At 47.6% G+C, this 12,942-nt stretch overlaps 1 protein-coding gene across 2 annotated transcripts in view; it reads right to left on the minus strand.

Moving 5' to 3' along the window:
• Window positions 1-12,942, minus strand: part of PLXDC1 (plexin domain containing 1) — a 62,773-nt gene that overhangs the window by 22,167 nt on the left and 27,664 nt on the right. For both annotated transcript variants that reach the window (XM_074319668.2, XM_088802237.1), the window contains exon 7: window positions 12,316-12,415. In XM_074319668.2, the coding sequence (XP_074175769.2) occupies window positions 12,316-12,415 (100 nt within the window). The remainder of the gene's footprint in view (window positions 1-12,315; window positions 12,416-12,942) is intronic.

Consider the following 12,942-nt stretch of genomic DNA (forward strand, 5'->3'; position numbering starts at 1 on the left):
TGGCTAAAATGCGGGCACTACTTACCGACATGTCACCAGGAAGATCTGTCTGTTACCATGGGTCAAGTTCTGCTCTGGGCAGAGTGGGAAGGGGAAAGAATGTGGAGAGACCGACAAGAACATGGAGGAAGAGAAGCCCTACATCGGGAGAGACCACACAGGGAGGGGAGGTTTAGGCTCTGTCCTTACCACTTGTGTCCCTTTGGACAAGGGACTTAAGCTCAGTGGGTCTCATCTAAAAATGAAACTAGTTATATTATACTTATGGGGTTATTCTGAGAATTAAAGTATGTAACTTATGTACAGCAAGTACCTGGCCCAGAGAAGCCACTTAAAATATGTGAGTTCCTCTATCTTCTCACCACCCCCTCCTTTTGTGTGTTTGGTTTTCTTGTGGCTGAGACTAGAGCATATTCAGCCTCTCCCAACCCCTCAAACTCTACCCTGGCCAAAGAATATGAGAGAAAAGGATGGCTCATTTTTTTCCCTCCCTCCTGCCACCCCCCATAGCATAGTTTTTGTCAGTGAGCGATTCTTAAGTGGGTTCCTCAGCTCCTCAGGAAGTCCTGAGAGGCTGCGGATGGAGTGAGGACACCCAAGAGGCAGCCTGGCCACAGGGCTGTGCCAGCAGTCTGAACATGCTGGTCCCCCAGCTTCACAACTCCCAGACTCAGGTGTCACCCCCCCACTGCCCACTGTGGGCCTCTCCCTTTCCCCTTGTTGGCTCCCAGGGTCCAGGCTGCTCGCTTCTCTTCCCGTGAGTGCTGCCCCCTACCCTTGTTTTCCTGGTCCAGATGGGATGCTGTTTCTTGCTTTTTCACAACCCCCACCCCCACCCCGTGCCCCCCACCCCCCCACTCTCCCCACCCCTGAGAGTGAGCTAACAGGAGAAGTGGGGGAAGGTCAGTGCTAAGGTGGTGAATGGGCCTGGTGAAACGTCCCACACCACCTTTGCGGGCTCTTCGGAGAGTACTTTATCTCAGAGTCCTTCCCCCACCCCCAACCTACTGGCTGCCATGCAGAGGGGCAGGAGGAGGCCTTTGGACTTGGCCTTCCAGAGAGGATAAGCACTCCAGCCCCAAGGCACCCTCCCTCCCCTGAATCGGAGCTAGACAGTTTGTAATGAGATCCAGGCCTCTTCCTGCTTTTTCTCCTTCTTTCTCGGGCAGATCAGGGGACTTTCTGCTTCTAAGGAAAACAGCTGGAAAGGGTGGGGTCCAGGCAGTCCTAAAGGGTGCCCAGCAGGAGATCACCACCCCAGTGTGGGCTTTATGAGTGAAGAGATGGGCCACAGGCTTCAGAGAGTCAGACATACCAGGTTGAGAGCTGCGATAAGTTGTTTTGCCCTTCATTTCACAAGTGGGAAACTGAGGCCCAGGCAGATTAACCCATTGACTGATGAAACTTTGTGTAACACTTTACAATTTACCAGGCCTATCCATAGCCTTACAGGGAAAAGAACTATTTAATGAAAAAGCTCATATAAAAGCTCAGCACCGCCACACACCATATTCATTCACTTGTTCAACACACAGATATGGCACCTGCTCTGCCCAGGGGCTGTGCTAAGCCCCGAGCCCTCAGTGACATGCAGGACAGAGGTGGCCCTGCCCCCACAGGGCTCACATCACAGGAGGGTACCTGGATCTGACTCCTCCCACTTGCTCTCACAACTTTCTGAGGCGTCTAGACAGACATCACTGTTCTCCCCATTTCACAAAGGAGGACAGTGAGATCAAAGAGGGGACTCATTTGCCCAAAGCCACACAGCTTTTTGTTTTTTCCCCAGAGGCCAGACTTCAAACTCAAGCCTGATGTCAGTGCAGCTCCAGAAATTCAGCAAAGCCTGTGTGTGTAGAAAAACATTTAACCACTGGCTTCTGGCGTGGGGAGGGGTAGGAGCAGGGAGGGGCCCGCACTTGTAGCATTGGCTGATTTTTGTGGCAAAATGACTGATTTCAAGCTCTCAATTGGGAGTCACCGAGCACAGAACTGGGAAGAAAAGTGGCCAATTTGCTCTTGTGAATCTGTACAAGTGTCTCCAGCACACCTCTGCTTACGGTTTCTTTAGTTGTATTTCTAAAAGACTCCAAGGGAAATATTTACAATTAAGAAAAAAAATCACTAAACCAATGTCCCAAAGATCTAGTAATGGTGTGTTGATTTTTCTCCTAAACAAGTCTGAGAGAGAAGAGGCCCAGGAGGCAAACCTCCTACATATCAGGCAGTAACCGCCAGATGTTCACAGGATTACCAGGGTCCTAGGTAGGAGAGAACCCTCCATCAAAAGCAGAGGGAGCGAGGTTCACAGAGCCCTGTGTAGCCACGTACACACACACACACACACACACACACACACACACACACACACACGTTTTTTCACTTTTTTTTTTAATACAAGAAAGGCCCCTTACAAAGCAGGAGTGGGGTCTGAAATTGGGGCGAGGAAGGGCATCTTTCTGTAATTCATCTGCCCAGAGGAGGCACCAATTTTTAATTCTCACAAAGGCCCAGGCTGATTTGTGTGGCAGGGCCCTCCCTGTGTGACACTAACTGCTATGTGAAGGTGGCCTGGGCTTTGATTGAGGCTGTGGGATGCAGGACATCAAAGCAGAGGATGGGGAAGGTCCAGGCAGCCTTTCACAGCTGCATCCCACCCGTTACCTACAGGAACCGTCTCTCCTTCTGAAAATCATCCCTTTTAGCACCGATATGTAATAGGATAAAAAATAAACGTGAAACGCCAGGTTTTCCAAGGCGCATGTGGCCAGCGGGTCTAGAGTCCATGTAAACCTTTCTTCCTTTATCTGCCCCATCCTTCAGGGCTCAGCTCAAAGGACATGCCCTCCTTGAAGACTTCCCCCACCCTTGGGCACAGTTAGTGGCCCCTCCTGAGCTCCGCTGCCCCCTGTGCAATGTCTGGTGTCACCTGTTACACTGGTCCATCAGTATTTACTTTGCTGGCCACCTGCGCCACCAGACTGCAAGCTCCCCAAGGGCACAGACTGCAACTTAATTGTCTCTGTCCCCCAACCTCTAGCACAAGCCCTGCACATAACAGGGCCACAAGAAATGCCTGTGAATGAATGAATGGGTTACAAAGAGTCATGAAAACCTCAGCACTATTATAACTTCAGCCCACAGCCCAAAGGAAGAACGCACTTCCTCCCCTGCCCACCGCAGATTATGGCCTTTCTTCAACGGGCCACCCCTAGTGGGCCAGAGAAAGCCAGACATGCTGCTTCTTAAGTTAGAGCTGAAAGTAGGAGAGCTGGATTGCAGGACTTCTCCACCTACGAGAAAGTAGGGGACAGTGGCCCTTGGTCAGAAGGAAAGTGAAATGGGAGGGTCAAAGAGTCAGGGTTGGGGCACAAATGGAGACACAAACTTGTCAAAGGGGCCAGTTGCAGGGACAGAGACACATAAGCAGCAGCCTGGGAAAGCGGGGCTCCCAGCAAACCTTACACCAGAATCTAGGGACAGGTCTCCCCACTGGCTGGGCTCAGAGGAGTGGGGGGTGTGCCTCTAGTGAGGGTGCAACCAGAGGTGGACAGATGTCCTCCAAAACCCACCACAGCCCTACCAGCAGGGCAGGGGGGTGAGGGGGTGTGGGCAGAAACACATCTCTGATTAAAAATATTTGCTCACTTCAACAGCCAACTTGTGCTTGTCTGAGTGTATGGCTTTGGTAATATTTTTATTTCTCTATAAACAGAACCTTTAATATCCCTGCCGGAGTTATTTGTTTTTGGATTATCTCGCCCGCATCTGGGGTTCGCCCAAGGACGATGACGTCTGTCTGCGTGACCAGCGAATACCTTCTAGAACAAAGACAGGCCACGCCAAACCCACATTTTTGGCAATTGGACATGTTCTGTTTTATCTCTGCTTCTACTCATCAAAGATTCAGAAATTCTAAGGTCCATACATAGAAAGCCCTGCCGCCCAATCAGGAAATGCTAGTGGTTCAAAAGAGAGGTTTACACACCCCGTTTTGTTTCAACACAGACACCCATGGGGGAGAGCTGGATTGGTCAGAAGAAATCAGACTCACAGGTCCTGCTACAAACTTTCCTCCAAAATGAGTGGATCTAACATAAAAAAATATAAAATGGTGGCTCAGGAAAAAGTGTTCATTTACTCATTCATGTATTCCTTTGCTCAACTTGGTTATTCATTCAATAATTATGAATAGAGCCTCAGCAGGGGACCCCAGAAGTAAACACAATGAGGGTCCTCACTCCAGGAAGATTCTCCCTCCCTCAGCACTAAAGCAAAGTAGAAAAGGGGCCGAGAGAGGAGAGGAGGCAAGAAATGACAAGACTCGGGGAACAGAGTAGAGAGAAAAACAGAAGAGAAAAGTGAAAAGAGGGGAGGAAGGGCTCCCAGATGGATAAAAACTCAATTGGAGAGCACTGTAAAGGACCCTTTATCCAGAGCGGCCAGAAGGCAAAACAGGCCAGATGTGGTGATGACATGTCTCCACCCACCACTCCCTCACTTGGCTAGTCCTTCTCACTCTTCTGTAGCCAGTTCCGGGGCCTCCCACCCAGCAGCCCATCACAGAGGTACAGCACAGGCCTCTGACACATTTCTGGACTCACATCTGCCTTTGAAAGGAAAGGAAAGTTCTGGTAAAGGAGATGGCCCAAGTGTTAGGGCCGTCTGAGGCCATTCTGGGGCTAGCCAAGGAGCAGTCTTTAATAACGAAGGCTCATTAACTGATTCCACAAACTCAGAATCTGTCCATTTTGACATTGGCTACACTAAAGTTGCTTTTATACTGTCCATGAAAGAAAGAGTTTCTTAAACAAGTGAATAAAGGAAATTATATTGACATCTGGGGGCCCCTCCAGCCAAATAAAAAGTGTATAAGCTATTCTGTATGTTTTGTGTGCCTCTGCAGAAAGATGCTGCCAATTGCTCAGGAATCTTTTCTCTGCATCGAAGCACACGCTGCAGACTCCCTGCTCCAAAGCCTGTATAGTAGTTTATATAAGGAAGTAATGGTAAGAAAAATTGTCCTCCTCTCAAACCCAGAAGTGAGACTATGCAGAATTCCCTCTGCCCTCAGGCTTGGGTGGGAGGCAAGTGTTTGGAGGCTGGGAAAGGAGAGTCCCGTAACAGGGTTCAGTGGCAGGGGGATTCTTGAATAGTGGGGAACCAAACTCTACCTCATAGTACCCCAGGCAAGAAGGAGCCCAGCTTGGGGACAAGGACAGTGATGCCACCCATTCTGTAGGACCAACTGGGCTTGGACAATGGGAATATCCATGGTGACAGTAAGATTTGCAGATGAGAGCACTCTCCCTGAACTTGTCTCATTTCAGCTCTGGTCATTTGGGATTTATTGTTTGTTATTTGCAGCTCAACCTAATCCAAACTAATTCCCTATTTCCTGGGTTGAATACCAGACCCAGAGGAACCTGACCTCTTAGCCACATAAAAGCCACTACTCCCCAAAGCATTTAAAACCCAATGAAGGCCATGGGGACTGTCCCAGAAAAATGCAGGCATATGAATATGCTCCATCTAGGGCACCTCAATTTTCTTCCCAAAGTCTATGCCTGGACCCCCCCAAGCTAAAAATCTTGACAAAAAGAGATAACGAATACCAAAGCACTCAACCCCAAACCTAAGTGGTGTCAGACCCAGTTCCCACTTGGGGTCAGCAGAGAGCAGAGGACAGGGAATCTCTGGCAGCACACACTCCTGGGCTGTTACCATGGCACTGGGCTAAGTCTGGGGCCACAGTGAGCCCCTAGGGAGCTCACAGCTAACTGGGGATAAAGTGGATAAGCAGGGCAGAGTGAAGAGATCAATATTAAAGGTATCAACAAAGTGCTACGGGGATGGAGGAGGAAACCATGAAGTCTGCTGCATGGAAAAGGTGACAATGTGAGCTGCATGGAGGAGGCGACATCTGAGCTTTGCCAACTGACAAAAGGGTTGGTTGGGCTGGGGGACATTTTAGACAGGGACTGTGTCACAGATACACGGATAGTCCTTGGCATGTTTGGGGAACACAGAACACACAGACCAGTGCTTCCTGGACAGAGTGGTGCGTGACAGGAGGGTTTGGAGGTGAGCCTATAAAGTCAGGCTGTGTGCACTTACGTTACTCTAAGGATTTTAATTTGATGCTACAGTCAACAAACAGCCAGACAGAGAACGTCATGATCAGATCTGTCTGGCAGTGACAAGAAGCAATGGGGGACAGATAGAAGGGAGAGTGAAGGCTGGGAGCCTCTGGGCAGTGACCTGGCTGCTGGACATGATACCTTGGCAAACAGCCCCTGGAGTCCCTGAAGCAGCAGCTCCCACAACAGACCCTTTGCGCCTCCTCCGGGTCTCTCAGAACAGGCGTAGCTGCCCTGCTGTTTTTTCAGGTGCACTGTACTTCCTCCCCCACCCCTTACCCAGTCTCCCCACATCTCCCTGGCTGGCTCTAAAACAGCTTTTTATTCCAGAAGCACAGAGGAGCCTCAGATGCAGACACTCCCAGGGGATCTGACTTCCTCTACTTCACCCTTATTCAACAGCTGGATCCAACACACATTTCCTGAGGCTCTGCTATGCACAAAGCCCTGTGAGGGAGGCACAGATGAAACGGACCAGATCCTGCCCCAGTGCTTCAGTGATACGTGGGAAGGTTGGAGCATGTTATCACTGTCCTTCCTGCAAAACAGGAAGTGTGTAGAAACAAGGCTGTGGGTGTTTGGGGAACTGAGGAGGAAAGGGTGCACCCCTCTGGATGCAATGGAAGTGGGTCAGGTTTAGAAAGTCTCCATGGTGGACCTGGGAGTTTAAAAACCCCAGAACATCTGATTTTCAGTTCTCCCTTTCATAGCTATGTGACACAAGAAAGTCACTCCACCTCTCTGAACCTTTGTGTCCTCATTTAGAAAGTGACAAACATACAGTAGTCTTCCCTTATCTGCAGGGAATATGTTCTAAGACCCTCTGGTGGATGCCTGAAACTGTGGCTAGTGCTGAACCCTATATACATACCTATGATGAAATTTAATTTATAAATTAGGCACAGTAAGAGATTAACAATAACTAATAAAATAGAACAATTATAACAATATACTGTAATAAAAGTTATGTGTATGTGGTCTCTCTCAAAATATCTTATTGTCCTGTACTCCCCCTTCTTGAGATGATATGAGATGATAAAAGGCCTACATGATGAGATGAGAGGAGGTGAATGATATAGGCAGTGTGACGTAGCGTTATGCTATTATAGACCTTCTGATGAGACAGTCAATAAGTGACTAACGGGCAGGGAACGTATACAGCATGGATATGCTGGACAAAGGGTTGATTCACATTCTGGGCAGAATGAAACAGAAGGGCAGAAGATTTCATTATGCTACTCAGAATGGTGTGCAATTTAAAACACAAAAAAATTGTTTATTTCCAGATTTTTCCATTTAATATTTTTGGACTATGGTTGACCATGACCACAGAAAGTGAAACCACGGATAAGGGGGGACTACTGAACATTCACTTACAATGTTGGGAGGATGATCCAATAAGATACTCTAAAGCTCAGAGCCTGAGGACAGGATTATAATCAGTGTGATAAGCAGTCTCTAAAATGGCCCCTGTTAATAAATGGAAACTTTTCTTTAATTAAAAAATATCAATAATAAAGGAGATCCAAGATGGTGGAGTAGATAAACACTGTGCTTCTTCCTCCCGTGAACACATAAAAATTACAACTAAGTTATAGAACAATCAGTCCAGAGAACCATCTGAAGTCTGGCTGAACAGAAGTTTTATAACTAAGGATATAAAGAAGATGCCATGTCGAGACTGGTAGGAAGGGCAGAGACACGAACTGGGCTAGTCCCAAACCTCCATATAGTGGTTAAAAATAGGAAGGGATACCTCAGCCTTGAAGGTTCCCCCCAGAGGAGCGAAGGACCCCAGCCCCACTCCAGGAAGAGGAGCCCCCATAACATCTGGCTGGGAAAACAGTAGGGATTCCAACCATCTGTGTGAGACAGAAGGCTGCAGGAAATCTAGACATCCTCTTAAATGGCCACGCATAGACTCACTCACTCAGAAGCACTCACTTTGGGCTCCAGTGGAGGAATGGTGACTTAGGGGGCGTCAGAGGCATACAGGGAGCAGATTGAAGTGTGTGGCTTCAAGGCCAGGGCTGGAGGACAGTTGCTATTTTCCCTGTGTGGGGTCCTTCTCCCATGCAGCCAGGCAGGTGGCAGCCATCTTTAATATGGTGAGCCCACCCCTTACACTTCTGGCCAAATCTGAATCTGATTGGTCTGATGAGCTCCAGGGCTCTGCCCTACAGACTCACTGGGATCCCACCCCACCCAGTGGCTGCAAGCAGCAAGCCCCATCCACACTGCACTCTTTCTTGGAAAACTATCGGAGTCCACAGACCCCAGGAGGAAGACGACTGGCCTTGGTGTGCTCTGAGACTTTTTCCGAGTAGTTCGAGGCTCAGCACTGACACCAAACCAGAATCTACATTAACCTGGTGACCATAATTCTTCCCACTCTAGTGACTCTCTGAGACCCTGCCTCACCCAACTTGAATACCACATGAAGCTTTGTCAACAGCTGAACTTTAAAGGAGCTTGCATATGGCAGCAGCCCTCGGGGTGTCCTGGCTTTTTGCAGAGCTACCCCAGGCCCAGTACTGGTGGCAGCCATTCTCGGTTCACAGCGTGGCCTCTCCCACGTGCCTATTAACTTACAAGGGAGTTCCCATAAGATTGTCAGGCTGATTTCTCAACAGAAATTTTGCAGGCCAGAAGGGATTGGAAGGAAATATTCAAAGTGATGAAAACTGAGGACTTACAACCAAGACTCCTGTACTTAGCAACGCTATCATTTAAAATCGAAGGACAGATAAAGAGCTTCCCAGAAAAGAAAAAGCTAAAGGAGTTCATTACATGGAATGTTAAAGGGAATTCTTTAAGATGGAAAAAAAGGATCAAAATTATGAATAATATAATGGCAATAGCTACATATCTATCAACAATTACTTTCAATGTAAATAGATTAAACGCTCCACTCAAAAGACATAGGAGGGCTGAATGGATAAGAAAACAAAACCCTTTCATATGCTGCCCACAAGAGAATCACTTCAGATTGAAAGACACCCAGACAGAAAGTAAAAAGATGGAAAAAGATATTTCATGAAAATGAAAAAAAAGGAAAAAAAAAAGCCTGGGGTAGCCATACTTATTATACCAGACAAAATAGACTTTAAAACAAAGGGTATAACAAGAGACAAAGAAGGACCCAATTCTACTTGTGGGTATTTATCTAAAGAAACTCAAAACGCTACTTCAAGGGGTGTATGCATCCATATGTTCATTGCAGCATTGTTTAAAATGGCCAAGATGTGGAGGCAGCCTGGGTGTGTGTTGATGGAAGAATGGATAATGAAGAGGTGGTACATATATACAATGGAATGTTGCTTGGCCATGGAAGAGAATGTGTTCTTGCCCTCTGTGGCGGTATGGATGGGCCTAGAGGGTATTGTGCTAAGTAGAGTATGTCAGACAGAGAAAGACAGATGCAGTGTGATTGCGCTTATATGTAGAATCTAAAGAACAAAATAAATGAACAAATAAATCAGAAATAAACTCATAGATACAGAGAACATTTTGATGGTTGCCAGATGGGAGGGGGTTTGGGGATGTGGGTCAAAAAAGGGGAAGGGATTAAGAAGTACAAATTGGTTGTCACACAGTAGTCACAGCCAGCCAGGGAGATGTGGGGAGACTGGGTAAGGGGGGGGAGGAAGTACAGTGCACCTGAAAAAACAGCAGGGCAGCCGCACTTGTTCTGAGAGACCTGGAGGAGGCGCAAGGGGTCTATTGTGGGAGCTGCTGCTTTGGGGACTCCAGGGGCTGTTTGCCAAGGTATCATGTCCACCAGCCAGGTGAAAGCCTGGGCCTGACCCTCAGTCACTGCCCAGAGGCTCCCAGCCTCCACTCTCCCTTCTATCTGCCCCCCATTGCTTCTTGTCACTGCCAGACAGATCTGATCATGACGTTCTCTGTCTGGCTCTTTGTTGTCTGCAGCATCAAGTCAAAATTCTTAGAGTGGGGATGTAGGGTATAGCACAAGGAATATAGTCAATAATATTGCAATAACTATGTATGGTGTCAGATGGGTACTAGATTTGTTGGGGTGATAGATGGGAGGGGGTGGAAGGGCAGAGTGAAAAAGGTGAAGGGATTAAGAGGTACAAACTAGTAGTTACAAAATCGTCTTGGGAATGTAAAGTACCGCATAGGGAATATAGTCAATAATGTGGTAATACCTATGTATAGTGCCAGGTGGATACTAGACTAGTCACAGGGATCACTCCTTAAATTATATAAATGTCTAACTACTGTGCTGTACCCCTGAAATTAACATAAAATAATATTGAACGTCAACTATAGTTGAAAATTTAAAGGGGCGGGGAAGGTGGAGGGCAATAAGTGGTCCAAATTTCCAGGTATAAAACAAATAAGTCATGAGGATGTAATGTACAGCACAGAGAATATAGTCAATAACATTGTGGTGGCATAGTGTGGTGTCAGATGGTTGCTGGACTTATCATGGTGATCACTTCTTTAGGTCTACAAATGTTGAACAATTATGGTGTACACCTGAGACATATAATATTGTATGTTAGCTATATATATATTTTTTTAATTAAAGTTTATTGGGGTGACAATTGTTAGTAAAGTTACATAGATTTCAGGTGTCCATTTCTGTATTACATCATCTATATATCACATTGTGTGTTCACCACCCAGAGTCAGTTCTCTTTCTATCACCATATATTGGTGTTAGCAATATTTTTAATAAAAATCTTAAAAATAATAAAATATTTCCCTCTTGCTACTCACACCCTCTATAACCCTGTCCTGAATGTGGGTTGGACCCAGTGACTTGCTTCCAACCAGTAGAATGGAAGCGATAGGATGGCACCTCTAAGATTAGGTTACAAAAGACCCTGGCTTCCCTCTTACTCACACTCCACTGCTGTCTTCCTTGCCTGCTCTACTGGACGCCAGCTGCCAGGTTGGGAGCTGTGCTATGGGGAGGTCCACACGGCAGGAACTGAGTGGGGAACAGAATCCTACCAACAATGTTGTGAAAGCTCTCGGAAGCGGATCTCACCGCCACCACCACCCCACCACACACATACACAGCATAGATGGTTGGGATAACTCATCCCGGCAAACACCTCGAGAGCAGCCTGTGAAAGCCCCTGAACCAGAAGAACCAACTAAGTCGTGTGTTTTGCTTTCTGATCCACAGATCAGGAAGAGATAATGTGTTCGTTGTTTCAAGCCAATAAGTTTCAGTGTAATTTGCTATGCGGAAGTAGCTGACTAATACAATCAGGGTGATTCTGAGGTTATTTAGCAACCAGCTCAGCACGGACGTTAACCAACCAGTTAGAGCAGAAGCTGACAGCAGCAATGGAACAGGGTCTTGAGGTCCTTGCCGAGCCACTTGCTAGAGCACTGGGAATTTGGGAAGGGAGTCCAGGGAGGGGGCAGGTGAAGTGGTGGGAATTTATCTTACGGAAATACTCACACGGAGGCATAAAAGTACCTGCTTGCAAAAATAGCCACTGCAGCATTATTTGTTGTAGCAAAAGATTGGAAACAACTGAGAAGTCTATGCCCAGGGGACTGGTTAAATGAAGGCCATCCATACAATGGGCTATCATGCAGCCGAAACAGAGTGAGGTACGTGCCGTTATGGAAGGATGGGCAGGATATACTTTGTTCAGGAGCAGAAGAGTGGCATCGTATGCCATCCTTTGTGTTAAATATACTTACCTGACGTCTTGTAACTCTAGAAATAGCCTGGCATCCCTAGTTGCCTCAGAAAGAGGAACTGGGAGGGTGGGGGTCAGGGATGGGAGAGAAACCCAATTTTTCTGTCTCCTGGAGCCCCTGTGACGCTCCTTCTATCACCTGATAGGGAGGTAATTATGGCGGTGCCTGGGAGGACTCACAAACCCTAATTTAGCATCTGGAAATGTTCTAAATGGAGGGGATGCTGAGTGGAAGGGCCCTGGCCCTCTTTTCCCTCAACAGCTGGTGCGGTGCCTCCCACTGGAGATTTAACTGGGAAAAAATGGTTCCTCTCCTTTAAGGGAGAAAGGTTGGAACTCACTATGCCCCTTTCTTCCCTCACTTCCCACTCAACTCTCCACCATCCATCCACTCCCCCCAACTGCCATCCCACCATCAGCCTGGGTCAGTCTGAGATGAGTCCAACCCAACCCCGGTCTCTATTGGCTCCATGGGGACTCACCTGGTATATCCGGGGATGGGTTGAGAATCATGAAGGCATCTGACAGACCGGCTTTGACAGGGTGCTGGGAAGAGCTGATTTCCAGGATGGACATAGGGACCTGCAGCAGGGGAGAAGAGGCTCCAGCTACGCCCTACACACTCTTGTACCAGCTTAGACTTCCCCTCTGAGCTCCAGACCCATCCGTGCTCAGTCGCCTCTTGGAGGATGTGAAGACATCTCACACCCAAGGGCCCCATCCAAATTTCAAGTCCTCCCCACACCACCTCCAAGCACATTTCCTATTCTTTACTCCATCTTTGTGAACGGTAACCTCCATGCACACCAGGTACCTAGGAGTCAACCACGGCCCCTCCCTTTTCTTCGTTTCACCCTCCTCCATCTGATACATCGCTAAATCCTATTAATTAGCTGGCTAACTGGCTATCCAATCTATCCAGTTCTCACCATCACTCCCCCAGACACACACCACACTCCTACAGACTCCTAGCTGGTATCACCTCTTTCCTAAATCTTCTCCCAGCGTTCCCTCTGAGCCTCCAACAATCTATTTTCTACTGTGAAGCCAGAGTGACCTTGGTCAAAGACAAATCTGGTGTTTCCCTGTTGTGTCTTGCCCCTTACTCT

The sequence above is a fragment of the Rhinolophus sinicus genome, chromosome 12 (genome assembly GCF_057876585.1).
Source record: "Rhinolophus sinicus isolate RSI-liver-muscle chromosome 12, RSI-T2T, whole genome shotgun sequence".
Lineage (NCBI taxonomy): Eukaryota > Metazoa > Chordata > Mammalia > Chiroptera > Rhinolophidae > Rhinolophus > Rhinolophus sinicus.